The sequence below is a fragment of the Euwallacea fornicatus genome, chromosome 32 (genome assembly GCF_040115645.1).
Source record: "Euwallacea fornicatus isolate EFF26 chromosome 32, ASM4011564v1, whole genome shotgun sequence".
NCBI classification, from domain to species: Eukaryota; Metazoa; Arthropoda; class Insecta; order Coleoptera; family Curculionidae; genus Euwallacea; species Euwallacea fornicatus.
The window spans coordinates 777,607-798,247 of record NC_089572.1 but is presented as its reverse complement, the minus strand read 5'-3'; the positions used below and the strand labels follow the sequence as shown (position 1 = coordinate 798,247).

The following is a 20,641-nucleotide window of genomic DNA, read 5'->3' as shown; positions in this document are numbered from 1 at the left end:
CACCCCTGATCTTGAACTAAATCTCGTGTTTATTCTAATTATGAAACGAGTTTTTATTGAAAAAACGATAGATCTGCACCACATCTAGCAATATAATAATTTTAACAGTTAAATTACTTTACTGTGGCTGCATCGCCAGTATTAGGATGTTAGCTTAATCTATCAAATTGATCAGATTGCGCATCTCATATCTCTGAACTCCCCCACACGCATACCACGCAGAAGAATTCCGCCATATATATACATAATACGATTCGCGTCATTCTCACTAGTCTGAGCGTCATTATTTTTTTAAAAGTTAACCAAGACAACGTAGAATTCCAAGTTGGATCGATTGCTCATACCGAATTCAATGCATGACTAAGGTGGACACGCCTGCTTTACATACACAAAAAAGCGATTCCTTGGTGTAAATTCAAAGTAGGCACTCAAGTGGAATAAAAAGAACTCTGATAACAATGGAAATTTGGAAATTGTAGTTGCATGTTTGTTTGTTAAGGTTCTTACGAGGGTGCCAATCCGGCTCCATTGAGAAGCTTATTTTGAATAATTTGCATTTTAATGTAATCAAAAACGTAGGTGGAATTTGACTCTTTTTTGGAACTTTTATGAAATCCACTACTGATGACTCATAACGACTATAGAGCTCTTTTCCTCGCATTTCGTCTAAACAAGGCTAAAATGAAATCCGACCCTTGCCATGATTTGCACGTGCTGCTGTATGCACTTGTCTCATGAAATCCGATATTTTGATGGGCATAGCTGTAAAATCGTTCCTTTTTCTTCACAGTACCAAGAATTTTGGTTTGTGGGTGTATCCATACCTGACCTCTGGGCGAAAAGCGACCAGACACTTCGTTCTTCTTTTGACCTGTCTTGAAGTTTTGAGTTGATTTATTTTGGACTGTTATGCTGGAAGTTATAAATTTTTAGGTTTAATATTTCTTTGGCTGTACCATTATTTTTAGTTAGAAATCTATTTGTTTGACGTGGTTATTTCTTAAAAGGGAAGTAATTTGTCATTGACTTAGCCTAAAGTCATCAAGGCAGTTTTGACTTTCAGTTCAGACTCAGTTCGCAAATTACGGTTTCAGTATGAAGACATTTGCATGCAGGCATGTAGGATTTGACTGGCCGTGAACCTTATAAGGGGTCTGCTGCTAATCTTTTTAAAAGCTTAGCTTTTGCTTTGTCATAGGTAACAATTGTCAGGTCCTTTCGGTTTCAGTTAAGTAATTTTTTCATTGGTATTACTCACGCTAAATTACTTGATGAACCGGAAATTTTTCATTCACAATTAAGATTGTGGTTAAATGTTTGGTTTTGTTATGAGAATTTATAGATTGTCCATTCAATTCAAACACAGATCTTTCGACCGTTACGACTTTGAAGGGAAATGGGGCTTATTAAGGCAGCTGGTCATTCCACACGATATTTGCATGGTCGTGTGTCCAGTCACACTTACTATATTGTTTTGTTCAACATGCCTCGATGGAGTACCGAGTGAAAGGAGGATGAAACCTTTTAAGGCATAAAAGAAGGAAAAAATTATCAGTTGAATAATTAAGGCACAAGTTTCATAAGACAGTACATTGACGCGCGCATCTAAGTTTGCAAAACCAGCAGTTGGCAATCGATGAGGGCGAATGGTCTTACGAAACGCGCATCTTATATTATTTTTTCTATTGAGGTCGAACAGTTTTAATGAAAACAAAAAAAATTATTGTAAATTTGAAGTGTCTGGTAGCTTTAAGATTGTCAAATGTTGGATTGACAGCGCTGCTAAAGGAGCTTCGTGACTCATTTACCATTTAAATTGCATATGAATGAGGTTGCCAACACAACAGAGAAAAAATAAGCGCAACAGTGCGGTAATATGGGTTATAATCAAACTCCTAGCAGGGCGCTAAAGTAGCAATGACCGTTCGCAATTAGGTATAAAAATTTTATTTATTATTTAATCCACACATGTTTTTGGTACGAAACTTGCATAACTGATGTAGCGAGGTGTGAGAACTAACTAATAATATACAAGCTGGTTGCGGGGCGTATCACAATTTAAGTATTATTTTCGGTTCCTGAGTTTTGGACATCTGCAAAATTCCGAACTTATCAGACAATTATGCGTTAAAATAAGGACTTCTGTAAATTTTCAAGAATTATTTAAATCGTTTCTTTATCCTGCAAGGTTGGGGCGGCATTTTAAGTTGCAAGAATTTTTGTCATTTTACAGATCATTATCATTATCTGTGCTTGGAACATTTTAATTTAGATTGGATGAAGTACTTGCTCTTAATGCGAGTCCTGTAGTTGACATCAATCAGCTTGTCTGTTGGTTTACCTTATTCTCACCTCCACGCAAAAATCGTAAAAAACTTATCTTATCCAAAAAAGTAAATTTTAAATCAATTTAATACATAGTAGGTATCAATTTTTAACTATGTCATTTAGATGATGCAAACCATTAGTGTGTATTAAGACTGGCTTAAAATTTTATAATTTCTGACAATAATATCATCTAATCTGAAATGACAGTCACATCACCTCGTCGTGATCAAAACAATTTTTTGTTGGCTCGATTAAGTGTTTCAGACATTATTTTAAAACGACCTTCGAACAATAATGGTAGCACCGGAAGCCAGGGGCGGATCACACATTAGGGCCATGATGTCATGGATCTTCCTCAAGACCACTCAGCGTAGTTCTGCAAACCTTAGTCACGGTCAGAATTCTTCGGAAAGATGTTCTTGCTTAAATACCAAGGAGAGAATTACTATTAAATTCGGAACATTTAAATTTAAAATAACGACTGAGTTATGTGTTGTCCACGTACATTTAAATTGAGTTTAAATTCCTCAAGGCTGAAAGATATAAACGTGACTAATACTAATTCCCACATAATTCCAATAAAATACAAGAGTGAGCTAGTTTAGTTTGTAGTTGTGGCAGTCGGTTTCAGGTTATATTTATTTTTATTTAAATTGTTTACTGCGGATACTGCTTAACATTTCTTACACCACAAATTACTATAGTATAACTGCAAACATAACGGACTTACATTTTAACTTGTATACACAAGAATTTTAATAATATCTATCATTTGTCTTAATACAAGTGTACCTACTGTGCGCACTGTCTTAAAGTTACTCGGCATTAACGTTGCAGCCTGAGAAAACCCTTGCTCTATACCTACAGTTAACGTTCAAAAGCCTCTAAAGGAATAATGAAAAGCTGATTTAAAGATCAAATCAATCCAAATTAGTCTTGTAATCAAATTGCAATTAATTTAAATAGAAGACAATGGCTGAATAGTCATCCTGATATGGGTGGTATAAAAAGTGGGTTTTAATTTTATTCAATGGTAAACAAGTTTTCCGGTTAATTGTAGATTTTATGAAGTACAGAATGAAACTGTGATTGTTGACTAATGGATCTGCAATAGAGTTTCTAATTTTTTAAAAATTGCAGATTACTGCCCCAGTTTCCTAACAGCTAAGAAACGAACGGCGATCGTTTGTTCTTATTATTCAAATTGCACGTGCATATTCACTTAATGCACTCCATTCATTTCTTTGCCTGAAGTTGTAATGTGGAGTGGTCTTTAATATACAGTACCATTGTTGCTTTGTTTATTGTTGGCTTTTTGAGTCATCGTGGTAAATTCCTGCGATTCCGAGTTGGACAACGTTTTATTCCTTTGTGGTTGAATTACAGACCAGGCCAGGAAACATTTATTATTGTTTTCTGCTAATTATTTCTAAGACGAATTCCTATTAGGTCGTTGTGCCTCACGTATTAGTTGTGTTATTTCCTCTCGATTTGTCGCCAGCCCCATTAAACTTTTTTACATTCAATATTTGAAATGCAATAAGTGCTATCTAATAGTCTCACGAATGTAATTAATCCTTTTCATTACTCACCAGTTACCACTTATGATTTTGCTTTAAAGAAGCTTTTTATTTGAATTTCAAACCCTTGATCTGAAATTGGATCTTGACAGTGCTCCTTTGTCCGGTGCAGCGGCCATAATAGATTTTCTTATGTAGATCTCGAATTCTTTGCTTCGAAACAGATGGCACAGAAAATTGTTAGTAGTCGTCTTGAGAGATTTTGACCGTCACTGCGGCGGTCTATGGGCCATCTGCACCTGACTTATCTCTTCCAAGACTTTCGTCGTTCTTTTTATTCAGTTTCTTTCGTATTCAGATTTGATCTTCTAACGGGAAACAATCCTTCGCCCTTCCTCAAATCTTCTAACGGAAAAGCCACCTTCCTCCTCCCCAGTTTCCTAATGGGAGACCCCCCCCCATCTTCTTACGGAAGATACCCTCATCGCATCTTCTAATACAGGAAATCTCTATCTCCCTTCCTCTTTTCAGTAGAATTTGAACTCTTCTACCTGATGCAAAAGTAGTAAAATTTTTATAATTAGCATTCACTGTGGCCAGGATAAGCAAAAATATATTAAATAATAAAAAAATACATATTATCTTTATTGGTGCAGTTGGATCTTTAAATCACCTAAGGGCCACTCACAACTCGGGGTGGATAACTAAAGATGGTTTTTTTGAATCAGCCTTGCAGAACGACCTGATGTTCCCTTCCTTTATGGGCTGCACCTGCTTCCTTTGAAACGGCTACCTGCCTATCTCCTACAGACCGAAACACACTTTTTTGTTTCCCGCCTGAAGCTTAATAATATTGGTATTAATAAAGACATCTACGCTCCCTTTTGTTAAAATCTTTGTGTAATCTAATTATTCTACTTTGTACTTGGGTAAAATATTTAACGTAGATATAACAGGTTATTACGGAGAGCTCATCATTACCAAGGCTTCCCGATTAAATTGCATATAATGAGATAAAAATTCGAGTTGTTAGATTCTAAGTCGTGCTTGTTAAAGTGATTAATGATAAAATTAACGAAGTTCTCCAAGAAGGTCGACTGTGAAAAATGTGCTTATTTATAGTTTGGCTGAAAGATAAGATTTTTGTGAGATCTCCAGGAGGTCTCACCTTATTAACGCCTGTGAAAAATCACATTCTTTCACGTACGTGCATTAAATAACTGCAGCCAATGAAGTGCGCATGAAATATTATCCGAGACACCTCATGATGAATCACAATCGAAGAAAACCAGTGTCGCGCGTCACCAGTACTCTTATTACCCAGTCTTCGTGTTGTATTTTAAAGCATAGAACACAAAACTTGATTTCGTTAGGTGCAGTTTCAAAAAGCATTGTCTTTATCGTGCCTCCACTGAGTAAGATTCTCGAATATTTATGAGATTATCATACAAATAAAGCTTTACTTAAAACAATCATAAACTGAGTTATAAAAGCAATAGGAGTATTATTTTTGAATAGTATGGTAATGCAATTTAAATTTATATAATGTTGTAAAAGCCTGTGAGAATTAGTAATCTTTGAATATTGCTTGCATAAAATGGTACCGCTTTTGTACGTGATTTCTAATGATGGTTGTCTGTATTGACACAAAAAAAAATCTATTTATCTCAATTGATGTGTAATGAGTAAATACACGAATTAAAAAAGGAGTGCTAAAATTGCAGCAGTTTCATGCGCCTATTTGTATTTTCTTATCACTCGAATTTTACCGTAGGAACTTACTCACCAAACACAGGTACATGCTGACAGAGCTGTATATGAACAGGTATTATTTCCGCGATGTACTTATTCTTAGAGATAAACTAAATGAGTAATTGCCCAAATATTGCAGTGGTAAGACAGGTTTTAGATAAACATATTTTGTGGGCAAGACTAGGGTAAATGATATCTTTTTAAAATTCGTTCCAAAGCTTTAAACAATAAAAAGGATTAAGTATAGTTTCTGACCCTATTTCCGTATACCTATTTGTCTAAGTTACTCTCATTTTACTTTTGAAATATGATGTAAACTCTGCAACGAAAACCTCGAATTTAAAATTTCGCCTATAGGAAAAGGGACATTAACCGTATCGCCAGTTCCTTCTCTATTCGGTATCATTTGTATTTTTTCATTTTATTCAATGGTATTTGAAATGAAGAATAAGTTAGACGTGAGGTTATAGGCAACCAACAATAGTCCGCATGGTTACAGTACATGCAGGTGCCGGGTTTCCGATCTACACCGTATGGTGAAGGCGAAAGAATTTTGTTTTATGGTCGGTGGCGGGAGTATCAAATATTCATTACCTACAACCAACAGTACTGATAGTTCTATTTCGAAGATAATTTCACGGAAACGATGAAATAAATGCCGTTTGTTGATACATTTTCCGTTTCCATCTCAATATTGATGAATAAAACCGAGGGCCAAATTATTGAAGTTCTGTAAAATGTAACGGCTAACGAAGAAATTCCGTTTATTCGTTCTTCTCTTTTCAATGAAGTTTACAATGAGATTTATAATGAAAATATGTTCTTCTCGAATAATAGGTAACCTTTCTTACTATTATTTTCGATTAATTTAACTGACAATAATTTGCGTTCGCCAAATTATCAACAATATATATTCAACCATATTTCCACAGTTTCTATTTACAATAATTTTACTAACGAAATTTTGCATTCACCAAATTGTCAGCAATACGTATTCGAACATGAATGTATTTCTTTCCCTTGTTTATCTTCCGATAATTTTACTAAAGAATGGTTCTATTTACCAAACTATATTTCGTATACCTGAAACCTGTTAATAACTGTTGGTGTTTGTCTTAAATAGCAATCTCGTTACATTTATATCATAAATAGGCTGAATGTCCTCTATTAAAACAACAATTCATAAAATAAATACCCGCAGAGTTGAAAGCAAAATTGAGCAGGGCATTGTGATAAGCCTTAATGTAGAGAGGTTTTAACCTACAATAGATACCAAGATTAATAACATCTCTTTATTTTTCAAAGAGATATTCACTTACAGCAAGAATATTTTCATATGTGACAAAAAGAATTTAGTCAAAAATGTAAAATAAAAAGTACCGATCTAAGTTAGAAATTATTTATCTAATTACCAATCTTGCCAATGCAAATTTATAGTATACGTTTAATTCCCTTTCGTCACATCTAATTCAGTTTTGATTCTGATGTGACAGTTCAATTTCTTTTTTAAACATTCTGGTATCCATTTTGACACTGTGAATTCACGGCTTATTCAAACTTTACATTGAAAGCCTAAATACTCTGGCGGCCCTTATGCATGTAGAAATTTTATTAACCTTATTTCGGAGGAGAGATTTGCTGTCACTTGAGATGTTTCGTGTTTACTAGTAATCGAAGGTGACAATATTTATTACATAGAATGCACATTCTAACATGCTCGATGACATTTGTTGCATTGTAATGCTTAATATTTCTTATCGTATGTTTACAGACATACATCACATTTCTATATTCCTCTAGAACTGTGGACACATCTTTTCATTCACTCTATTGTCGATATTTTTTCATTTAAGCTGATAATTTCCTCTTTCCTTTTCTTGATGCAAGTCGAACACTAAAGTAATATGCAGATTTTTTGAAGGTGTTTTCATAACACAGAAGATTGTTATTATAAAAATTGCATCACCCATACGAACACCTCGTGAACGCCAGGCTTTCTCTGGAAGTGAAAATTTTAATAAGCTGGTACCTGTACGTTACGACAATTTTAGCTAATAACGTTAACAAATTAGCCCCGATGCAGGTAAAAGTGATGCAGCCGCTCTAATTTACTTGTTTCACTTGATATTTTGAAGTACTTTTGAATCATCGTACTAGAGATTCATAACAAAAGTTAGGATCAAAACGGTATTCTCTAATAACATCGCACTTGGAAAAGAGAATATGATAATAACGAGCATTGCTGGTGCATACTCCGTCTCGGGCCAGCGCTCCCACCAAGCGATCAGCTGACACTATAGTACCACAGATAGTACCATAGTCGCTAGCCGCTAGTCGTTCTTCATAGGCGCAGGTTCGCGTTCGCATGTTTTGGCCTCGTTGATAGTAGTTCGCCTGAAAAATACAACAGGTGCCTCGTTCGTGCTGTAATTTCGTGAATGAAGCAATATCGGCATTGTTTTGTAGAATATTGCGTGTGCTCAGATTCTTCGATAGATTGGAAGGATCGTACCGTATATTCGCCAGTTTTTGCAATATCAGTTTCTACTTTTGCCTGAGTGCAATCTAAATCTAAACGCATTCCATGGGGTCAGTGAGTGTGTAGGGAGAACGGGTTTATCATTGTCGATTGAAAGCTTGGTGATCATTGGTAACATTGATTTGTTTATTTTTACTACTTGCTACTAGGTGGTTAATTTTGAATTTTAAGTATTGAGCAAATAGAGTTTCGGCACATAGCACTTCGTATACTTTAAGCAAATATTTGTCTAAGTTATGATGGAGAATTACCGTGCACAACATAATGTAGATATGAAAGTCTTTAAATAGTCGTCAGAAAACCTTCACATGCATTTCGAGGGTAACGATACGTGTTTAACATAGTGTGCAGAATTTTTTCAAATCGATGTTTTAATACTGTGAACTTATAAGAAAAATTAAAAATATTTAACAAACGTTTTGAATATATGTCCTTGCATGAATAAGCGTGAATGTCGTCGAGTTGATCCATCAATTCAGTGCTTCATACGACCAGCTAGCCTTTGAAATTCACAAAGGCATATATCCGGTGGTCATTCGGCACTACTCAATTACTTTATCAAACTGTACCTGACAATATAGCGAAAATAGAGCCTTGTATGGCTTAGCTCGCAAATATGGATTTCCTTAGTAGATTTTATTCTAGTCGATTAGTACCCACAGTTACCATTTTGAAAAATGAAGTTATTTTTTGCAATTATTTTTAGCCTATTTTAGTTAATGACGCAGAACAAAAGAATTAAGAGTATTTAGATAACAGTTTTTATCTTCACTGTTATCGTTTCAATTATGAATATTGCCGATGTTGTGGTTTAAACGTCCAATTAACTGGGGTTAGGTATTTGAAAGTTAGTCGGATATTTCATTAATTAGTGATACATGAAGGAGCGTTGGTACCTCGATGAATGGTACCTAAAAACGTGGGAAACACTTTGTCAGCAGAAACAAATTTCAGATGCTATTAAAATCAAAACTATACCATTTACAGGAACGATAATAGCTATAATGCTTACGCTTTGAATTACGTAATTTAATCAATGCCAATAATTCAATTTCCCGAATTAGTACGTTGCTAATTAAAAATCAAACCAATAAGTTTTTTAAGCATTACATAATTGAAAGTGTTGCAACTTCTTTTCTTCCATTCGTTTTGCCATCCTCCCTCACAAGAGAGCTAAAGAATAAACACCTCAATACTTCTACAGACGCCCTTCAATCCGGCACTTTTTTCTTTTGCTGCTTTGGAAGAAGGTCTTGCCGTGGAATGTGTCTTTTTAACTTTATCGTTCCTTTATGTTAGAAGAAAAATTAAAGTTTTGCGACATCTTTACTTTGCAATAAACTACTACATCTGTAGCACAAATATTTTGTGTTAATTGGGATGTTATAATCGTAAATACATATCTTAGGCAATTTGAGTACTACAAGCTCAGATCATTTGCGTTGAGTAGCCCATATCTTTTGTGAGTTTCTTCCAACCTTTCTTGTGGTGTTCTTCATATGCCCCAGTTGGTAATTCCACTGAAATTTCCACTCACAGTTATGTTAATATCTTCTTCAATTTAATACGTAGTTAAGATATGTACGAGAGTTTAGACAGATTGAGCATCTTTAATAGTTGTTTAAAGCAACTTTTTTCCTGTCATTAAACCGTTTTCTTATTCTCTGGCATGTCGAGACCCCATTGGAAAATACTTACATTTGTGCTATTTAATTAATATCTTCGTATATTAATGAAACTACTAATTTAAACGAAGGATTTTGTTACTTCATAGGTAATTGCCAACTTTCCTTTCCCACGTCGTTTGAGTTGTTTTGTTTTTTAATATGTTTTTAGATTAATAAACTATGATCCAGACACTTTTTGACTGCGTTATATTTTCTAAAAATAATATTTTTAGTACCACTTAATTTGATGGTGCACTAATAGTAAGCTTCAGTTATTGCATCCTAGATTAGATAAATTACAAATTCGACTCATGTTTTCTGATACGCCTTTATGCTTTCTGCTTTTACGCTGGTTTCATGAAGTTATTTCACCGTTTCATTGCAAATTCGTTAAATTAATCTGCAGTCGAATAGGCAGTTAATGATTATTTAATAATTCTGTAACAATAAAGAATAGATTTAATAAAATATTTGGCGCCAATCGGAAGTAAACCTTAAATGCATTGCTAATCAGTTAAAAAAGATAAATTTATTGAAGTATTGTTCAGTAGCTATATAATTTTTTTTTACGAAAAATCAGTTCAGGTTATTTCAGGTTAAATCGAGGGAATAGCAATGACATGAAGTTGTTTTTTAATTAAAACGCAATACAGTTTGTTTTACATTTGCCTAGAGTTAATTTTTTACATAGGCTTTGTTAAGAGTTTTTACCGTCTTTGTTGTTCTCATTTTTTAAATCTACATTTTAATCTGCGCGGAAATAAATTACCTTGAAATTGAATTTGTAACAATTTACAGGAAATTACTCTCGAGTTTTCACCAAATTAAAATCAAAAACTAAAATTTCGAATTTTCTATATGAATTCCGTAGTTCTCAAACTAGCACTGAAAAAATGTTAATGTGATTCAGCCGGATAAATTTAAAACTACATTTTCTTCCATTAGCTGAATATTTCCGTTTTATTCGTGATCTACTAGATTCTTAAAATGTTCCCAAAAACAAACATTTCTAATCTCTGTTCTACTGAATATTTCATACCGTAAAAATAGTTGATGTTAAAATTGCATGAGATGAGAGGTGATTTCGAAGTGATTTATTTTTACATAAAATTAAGAAAACTAATAATAGACGAGAGTCAAAAATTGATTTTGGAATTTGTATTAAAAAATGTGCTTTCGAAATATAAAGCAAAAAGTCTGATAGTTCGTCAAATAAATCGTAAGTGTCGGCGTTTTCTGACTTACTCAAAACTCTCAAAAACTTCTCTTCGCATTCTGTGATTTAGGGAATTAGGTAAATACCGGTGAGCGCGATGACATTTGGCCCATATGATCACTTTAGTTCGCTCAAAATAAAAACAGTTCCCCTTCAGGTTACTTCGAGTTTTTTCTAGATATTTTAACAGTTGTCTTTCAGGCTTTCTTTGCTCTGCAATTTGAACTGTACTTCTCAGTGGAATGTATGTTGCTTTGAGAATCTAACAATCCTCAGTCTACAATTTTTTTTTTATTATTTTTTTTTTAAGTCCGGATCATATAATATTTATGCCAATCACATTTCGAAATGTCTTGTGGAAGTACCTATTAAAAATGGTGTTCATGAAGCTGTTAACTCTGCACGTGTAACATCATTGTGAGGTATTTTTTCAACATTTTTTTCTTCCTTAAAATTGATTTTTATTGATGTCTTAATGTAAACTAATGGACAAAACTAAAGAAACTTTTGACAATTTCAGAAATAAATTCAAGTCTGCCCTATATAACGTTCACATATGCCACATCCTGGTTATAAACAGATATTTGTTCAATATACGCAGTACAGTTTTTTTTTATTGTGCTTATCGATATTTTTTCCCAATTTACGATTTGTATTGGGACAAAACTAAAAAAACTATGGTTTGTATCGATTTTTACTAACTTATATGTTTATACATGTTCGAATTTAATGCATATCATTGCGATAATGCCTATTGAAAGATATTTATCTGAAGACTTGCAGTCAAAAATTGTCGAAGTGTTTCAGAACGGAACAAAGACAAAAGGATATTGCTAAAAACTTTTCTTTGCACAAATTCGTGGTGTCCAGAGTATTAACGAGATGCAGGACACGGGTAAATGTTGTCACTAACAGACGTCGTGGTGGCGGACCAAGAAAAGCGACCAAATACCTCAACAGGCGTATAAAATCACTGCCAAGGCACAACCGAATTTATCTGCAAAGGGTGTTCCACGTGAATTGAGAGTAGAATATTTTAGTCATAACACTGTACAGGGCGTTATAGTGAGTTAGGACTTGTAATCAAAAGACCTGTATAAATCCATTAATTTCACAAAAGTATTTACTTTGCGATCCAGGATTTTAGAAAGTCTTATTTAGTATCGAGACTAAATTAAATCATTTCGGGTCTGATCGGGTAGCGTGAGTAAGACGTCTAGTTGGTGGACGGTATGACCCAACTACACTCTACCCACAACAAAGCATGACAAAGGTTCTATTTTTCTATAGGGATGTTTTTTGTTCTACAAAATTGGTTCGATTCATTTCATTGAGCGAAAAATGGACAGATTCCTTCACTTAAATATTTTGAACAATGCAATGAAACCACTTCGTGAAGACAATCTGCCAGTTAGTTAGATGTCCCAGCGTGACAGCAGTCCGAAACATCGAGCAGCAGTTGTTGCCCATTGGCGAAAGAAATAAAAAATCGTTGTTTTGGATTGGCCAGCGCAGAACTCAGACTTGAATTCGATTGAAACTATATGAAATGAATTAAAAGTGGAAATTAGGTAGCAAAATGTCGCAAATGAGAAAAAATTTAAGTCGACGTGCTCGACATGCGGGGAGGAATTTACAAAATAAAGAAAACTCTCCTTGAATCGGTGCTCGGAGGGGGTGCAGATGTTATAAAGAATAAAGGGTACGCTACGCACTTTTAATTCGGTCGACTTTGTTTTATTACAAGTATTGTTTATTGTTAGTTGTTCCAGAGTTTCTTTAGTTTGACCTCACTTTTTTTTTTATATAGACCAATATACCGTTTTCTTTATAATGGAAACTATACGTAATGCACGGTTCGTGGACACAATTCGCGCACCATCACTTGTTTTGCGCCATTTGCAATATTACATCATTGTTGTTAGCGCGAGTGATACAGTTTTAGATTTCATTTTGTATGTACAGCAACTCATAAAATTGAGCGTACACATGTGAAGATGATATAATTCCTTAAATAATCATCTAAGATGAACGAATTTAGGAATTTTTATTATGAACATTGATTTATGTGATATTTTAAATCATAAAAGATGTATTTGAATATTTTTCATAAACACACCAAGTTGTCATTATAAATTGTTAAATTGTGACACAAAATTGAGCGCACACAGTATTAATAAATACGCAATTCAGTTAAAAGTAAACATAAAGGTCAACTCCAATATTTTGCGGACTTTCCCCCTGGGAGTCCACAATAGCGTGAAGTCGTTGTGGCGTTGATTGAATGAATTCAAGTTTGTAATCAGGTGATATTTCCTCCTATGCAGCAAGACTTACATTATTAAGTTCTTCTTTATTTTTTTGGGGGGGATTTTCAATGGGGTTGATGTCAGGACTCTGCGGGAGGGTTTTCGGCAATTTCGACGCATTATACAGGGTGTCCCACAAGTGTATCATTATATTTCAGTGGGTAATAGTACATTGAAAAATAATATGACTCCCTATATAAACCATATTCCAATAATGCTTCATTAAGAAGATACAGGGTGTTAAACTTTAGTTAAAAAATCTAACTTTTATTGATATATTCAAAACCGTTTGAGATATGTAAGTGAAATTTGGCATGTTTTGAGAGTTAATGTAGACGCATTTATTTATGCAAAAGGGCTATTTTTCGTTTCACCAGTGACGTGCGTACGGACACCTCTCAGCACATTTTTAAAGAAAAACACGGTGCGCCACTGCTTTTTATCAAAATAAAAATTATTTTTAGAAGTTTAATTTCATTTAGAAGAAAAATGCTCACTTGACTCTTTTTCGTCCGACGTATCGTTTGCCAGTAAAAAATCGAATACCGTCTATATGCACGATATTCTCTAAATGGTTTTAATAATATTAAGTTTGTTTTAAATATTATTAATTTGCTATAACATTATAGAAATTGTTCAAATTGGTGGCCATTTTGTTCAATACATAATTGAGCTTGCCTGTTCATTGATACTCTGATACGTTGAAATATTCCAGGTGTGTTTTAAGTTTAACACCCTGTATCTTCTTAATGAAGCATTATTGGAATATGGTTTATATAGGGAGTCATATTATTTTTCAATGTACTATTACCCACTGAAATATAATGAAACACTTGTGGGACACCCTGTATAAGAGCCACTCGCGAACTATTCACGCCGTACGTTTCGGGCCATTATCTTGCCGAAAACAATAAACCCTTGGCATGTTAATTTTTTCAACTGAGGCTCTCAAATTTTCCCTTAATATATTAATATATAAATGTGTCTATCCATTATTCCGTCGATGAGGTGCAATTTTCCGCAACCGCTGGCCGAGGTATTCCCCCATAAAATTACAGATTATCCACCGTGCTTAACCGTTGTAACGATGTTTATCATTTTCAGTTCTGTATTCGGTTTTCTCCACGCAATTTCTTTTCCATCCGATCCAGAGTGGTTCATTGTGGTTTTGTCAGAAATATAACTTGGTTCCAAAAATCCAGCGGTTTATTAATGTATTCCATAGCAAAATTTAATCAAAAATACTATTTAACACAAAATTTTATGTACTTTAGAGATGTATAGTTTCTTCCCGTTCTATTCGTCCATTATAATTATTTTTTCTAAATAAACTGCGAACTGCTTCTGTGGATACTGATTGTCCTACCCTTGACCTCACCTCCGCAGTCAGTTTGGGAACGTTCCGTTCGGGATCCTGTTTAATTTGACGCACGATAAAATGTTCATCATCAGCATTGAAAATCATTTTTCTTCCTCTCCCGGCATTATTCTTAGGTCTTCCTTCGTATCGAAATTTATAATTTTCTAAATTGTGGAATGCGTTCTGCCTACAATTGTACCGATTTTTCGCACACTCTTTCTTCATAAAAAAATTTATTTTCCTTTCGGATTCGCTAGTTTCACATCGCTGAGTTTTCACCTTGAAAATTCTTATTAGGCTTCTGACAACTGTGTCGAAACTGAATTGCCTATGGGGTACTGATAAATCCACATTCTTTATCACCAAAATTCCAAAATAATATTTTTTTGCCGTTCTTTAATTTTTTTTTGTTTGATTACGAACCCTCAATTTTGAGTGAAAATATTCAAGGATATTTAAACTATCTTGCCCTATCGACTCCAATATATTATTTTTATTTTTTTCTTTATGTGAAACATTGATGTTTCGAATAAAATAATAATTGCTTTAAATTATTTAGTGGAAATGTTATTTATTTAAACAAAATATTAATTATTTGAACAAAATAATAAGAAACAATTTTTTAGCGAATAATCAGCTACGCTCAATTTGTGATTAACTGTAAATATCGAAATGCCTCGAAGAAATTCAGGTGAGTATGGTGCGGTCAAAATTGTCACCTTAATGGAAGAAGGGTATCCCCAATGTGAGATTGCCCGAAGGCTGGGTGTTCATCATGCCACCATTGCTCGACGTCTCCAGCGGTTTAGAGAAACAGGTTGCCATACTAGGCGACCAAGGCAAGACCGACCGAGATCCACAAACCAAGTGGACGATCGTTTTATACGCCTGCAAGCCTTAAGAATCGGTTTCTCACCGTAAACGAGATAAAAAATCGACTTCAAAATGGCCGAAATGTTGCGTATTCTGCCAAAACAGTAAGAAGAATCAATGAATCCGGATTGAGCGTAAAACACCCCCAAAAGGTCCTCTCTCAGTCATAGCCCACAAGCAAGACAGGCTTGAACTTTCTCGAAAGCACATCTTTTGGGATTTGGACGGCTAGAAGAGGGTCTTGTTGACTGATGAAGTTAGAGTTAGCTTAAAATCTTCCGATAGACGCACTTTTACATGGAGAAGACCGGGTGAAAGATATCCAAGTGGCTTTTCATGGTGGCTCAACAATGTTTTGGAGTTGCGTTTCTTTGGAGGCCCGTACAGATCTCGTAGTGATCCGCGGAAAAGCATTATCCTCTTGGAAATATATCCAAAACGTTTTGAAGAATACGTCGTACCTTTTATACCTCACATTGGCGACTATTTTTTGTTTATGGACGATAATGCCAGACTGCACCGAGCTATATGATCATGCACGAATATCTAAACGAGGTTGGCGTTCAACATTTAGTGTGGCCACTGACCAGCAGGTGGTCGTGACTTGAACGCGACTAAACATGTTTGGGACTGTCTCAAACGAGGTATTCGACGAAGAGATCTTACTCCCGAACACTTGGTAGGGCTGGAAAACGCGGTTCCTCAAGAATGACACAACATATCCCAAAAATTCATCACAAGCTTTTGTAATGGCGTTCCAAGACGGTTGAGGGAAGTTGTTTGAGCTAGAGGCGGCATTACACGACATTGAAAGCGTTAAAAACGGGAGTACAGTTCATTTTCAATTTTTTCGTAAATGAAAATTTACGAAAAAACAAATTTTTCTGATGTTTTGGTGAAAACCAAAACATCAGAAAAACTGAACTAACTTAAAATTACCCGATTTAACGCAGGGCAGGGGAGGTGATTTGATGCCCTTATATATATTTTTCATTAAATCGAATTAATTTTTATTAGATATGTGAGTTTTATTAAAAGACCTTTGACATTTATAGGTGATGCGTTAATTTTGTCCATTAGTGTATACGTTAATATGCTTCTTTTATTGGTTTAATTTTCGGTTCGGAATTTGGAAAACTAGAAAGAAATTTCACATCTGAACGTGGAAATTTACTCTTCGTATTATTTTTCTGGTTCGTACTAAATTTTAGAAGTAATTTCGCGCATATGTGGTATACTCAATTCGGTGTTTATTGCGGAGAATTTGCTATTTCCCATGCGGAGTTTGACCCCATCAGGTGCGGTTATTTTACATACTAATTTCGTGCCTTGTTCCTTTTACATTACACGGACAATTAACACTCAAGATATTTGTTGAGTCCGCTATACGTGAAAGCTTATTATTTCTCGAAGAAATTTGTTGGAATAATAAATTTCTCGTCAACTAAGAATGGCATCCTCGGATTTGCCTTACGCATATAACGTGCAGTTGACAATGGTAAACCTTGTAATTCCCGCCTCCCGATAGAAGTGCCTACATGAAAGTGAAATCTCCTTTGTTGACAAGTTTTGAACGCTAAAAACGATCCTCAATGGTGAAATGTTCGATAGTTGTCAAACACTAAGCAGCGGTCCCAAGTGCACTGACGTGGCCGAAAAAATAGTGCAATTGTTCGGGTGGAGAACGCAATCTTACAATGTGGAGAAATTGCAAAGAAACGTGGCTGGAAGGTCGACAACGAGGATATCCATTACCAGAACCAAACCCAAGAACGAAAAAACTGGTGTCGATAAACAGGTAAGTGTAGGATTTAACGGCCAGTGGCTCTCCAACTACTTTTACTAGAAAATTGCATTAGTACCTAAATGGGTAATCCTGTGCAGTTGACCATCTTGTTTGTTGTACCAGTAACCCAGTTGTTTCAACCAGAAAAGAATCGCTTTCCAACTAATTGATTTACTTGGGCATGTTACAATTGACTGAATTCGGTTCAATTAGCAAAATCTCTGCCGTTGCGGTTGTAAATCTTAAGATATCTAATAAAACAGTTTTTGTCTCATATAGGCCTGTCATTTTTCCCATGCACCTACTAATGCTGCACATTCTAAGCAAGTCTACTTAATAAAGCGATAGTGGCAGTTTTGCGTTAGGTATCTGCATATAACAGCCTTCAAAGGTAAACCAGCCGGGCTACGGAATGTTCCCTAGAGCGGTACAGCATTTTCAGTCTAACTAATAATATATTGTTAACTTAAATGGTGTAATGAATGCGAGTGGTTATTTTCCTGCAAAGCCATGGACAAACGGCCCATTTGAACCATTTCACGATATAACTGGAAATGCTTCCTATGATCGAAGATTTCAGAGGTACAGTTAAGCAAACAGCTCTCCAGAGACTTTAGACGAAGTCACGTGAACCTCATTATTATATTTGACCATTAAATAAGCTGAAAAGGATTTAAATGAGGAATTGATATGCCTGTGTTTAATCTTAATGACGCAAATAACGATTATGTTGCCACACCAAGTACCGACTTAAGTGTGTAATTTTTATGTCTTTAGGCTCGGTCGGCGCTTTATCTTAATTGTGTTCATGTGTGTAAAAATAAACAGGCATGGGAGACATACCTAACACTGATTAAGTGCGATTAAGAAGGAGCTTAAAGTAGAACCGCGTGATAATTGTTAAACAATCGGGCATTTTTGATAATGCCCCTGTCGAAACAGAGTGTTTAATACGTTTAAGCAGGAAACTGCTGTATTATTCTATTTACAACAAGTTAAGAATATAAACTTTAAAAAGGAATCTAAAAAATTGAAATCACCGAGTACGAATGGCGCAGTAGCTTTCACCCCGGGCGTTACTGGAAACCACCATCTTCGCCGCTTGTGATCGAAGGTCCGGCAATGTCCCATCTCTAGTGACCCAAATAGGTAATTGCAAAAGTTGCTACTGTACGGAGGAATTAAGAAATATAGGAAAATATCGCTGAAACATATATTTTTTTTTAACATTCTACTCAATGAGTAGATATGAGACAGATGATAATGATATGGAGGAAATTTACTTGATAATCATTTTTTCCTGTAAACGCCACTCGTTAAACGGTATACCTAATTACATCATTAGCGTTTCCAGTTTAGTTTCGATCGGCGCCCTTTATTCGTCCTTTCCGATTTTACCTTTCCAGTTATTTCATGCAATCTATACTTATGTCGGATGAATACAGGACCTTCGCATTTCCATGTTTTCCGACTCGTCATTTCGTAAAAGTTTCATGGAAAATCGGTGATGCATCATTTCTTATTAACCGTTTTATCTCTGCTCCAAATGATGTGGATGATGATCGTGTACATTCTTAGCCAGCTTTAGTGGGAGCAGCTTTGGCAGGCGTGGGAACGGACATTTTTCTTTTTCTATTTGTAATGAGATTAACGCGTTTACTTCCCTGCCTGATCCTTTTTTGTTGGTTGGTTTTCCTGTCCGCTCTTTGATGTTGCGAGGAAATTTCCTGTCGCTCTTCAAATTTAGTAAAATCTAGGGGAAAGCGAGGTGCACACAACTGAATAAAAGGAAACTCGAGAATTCATTACATTCTCCAATTAACGGTTATTAAATGATTAAATGCCCCCTTGAAATTCTAAAGAAGCGTTGAATAATAATGTGGGAATCCCATTTTACAATTGAAAATGTAGATTATCTCCTGGCAGACTTTTGTTCTAGGAAATAAGACCTAAAATAAGCACATCCCATTACATTTATCTAAAAAAATTTGAACACACTCTTACTTCAGCCCTGTTGCAAGTAATTCTGAGGACCGAAAGGCAACAATTATTTTAATAATATGTTATTATTACTTATGAGTGTACCAAATATTTAATGTTCGTGAGGATAATAACAGAGATTAGGTCAATATACCAGGACGAAAGCACCAGCTCTGACTTTAATGGGAATTCCAAAAATGCCGTAATAATCATAATTTTGATGCCAGGCACCACAAAGGTCCTTTAAGTTGGCTTCAAATCGTCCGCACCAACGTAGGAATTACGTCGCGTCATGGGTTCCGCCATCGGTAATCATTTTTTTATGTGAACATAATGCAAAAATAGAATCGTGGTAAAAATGCTTGATAAGGCAGTTTGGGGTCAAGGCATCTCAACATATTTATCGATTTTAAATAGCGTGTGGGTGCAGGCAAACTGAAACCGTAAGAGGATTATTCTAGCTTCCAGGGCATTTTAGTTAAAGATGCAGTTGTTATTGGGTTACTTAAAAGTTAAGGTATTCGTTTTCAGTAAAAATGGTTCGAATTCGGAATTTACTGAGTGTATTCAATTTACCAGCAAAGCATTCGTTACAGCATCACGATTCAACCGATCTTGGCGTTAATGGTGTTTTTGTTCCGGTTTTCGAAAGTATTTTGGAGCGCTCAGAAGATGAGAAGGTACCCGATTCAGATCGTTTCTAGTGTAAAAGTTGCCAATTATTCTTTAATAAATAATCGAAAATCAACCTTGATAGATTGATTCTTTGTTATGGTAAACGTGACGATTAAATCAACTGATGTCCGTGGTAATTTTAAATTCACCTTCGAAAGTTCCGATAATTGCTTTTCATTAACTTCGTGAAATTTGCAAATTTAATCAATCACTTCCAATTAAGAGCGCTAGATGATTAATTCAATTAGCACGCAAAAGTTTCCCGGACGGTGTTCATATTATCGTTTTTATTGTGAAAGTGTCTTAACGATTTCAGCTTGTGTATTATTTATTCCAGAGGAGTGGCTGGACTAGAACAATAATAATGTTGTGGTAGTTTTCTGCATTCTGCTTTGGCTGGAAGACAAAATCCTCTGTTAGTCGTTCGCAAGGTCTCAGGTAGCAGACCTTAACGTTTTTCACGCTATGTTGCTAAAAATACTTACATTTTTCACAAGTTTGTCATGGCTAGGTGCTCCTTCGTACATGCAGTCAGTCACAAAAGTCTACATACACCTATAAATTTTACTATAACTCGTGAATGAAAAAGTTTATACTCTTCGTTTAATTATGTAATTATAGCATTTAATTCACAAT

The 20,641-nt window shown here is 35.1% G+C and overlaps 1 protein-coding gene across 4 annotated transcripts in view; it reads left to right on the top strand.

Annotated features, from left to right (window-relative positions):
- Positions 1 to 20,641, top strand: part of baz (bazooka) — a 42,126-nt gene that overhangs the window by 1,785 nt on the left and 19,700 nt on the right. For 2 of the 4 annotated variants that reach the window (XM_066299082.1, XM_066299080.1), the window contains exon 1: positions 16,450 to 17,362. The exons of 1 other annotated variant lie outside the window; for it this stretch is intronic. In XM_066299082.1, the coding sequence (XP_066155179.1) occupies positions 17,165 to 17,362 (198 nt within the window). In that variant the 5' untranslated portion in view covers positions 16,450 to 17,164. Of the gene's footprint in view, positions 1 to 16,448; positions 17,363 to 20,641 lie in introns of those variants that run through there. One more of the 4 variants, XM_066299084.1, reaches the window with a different exon arrangement.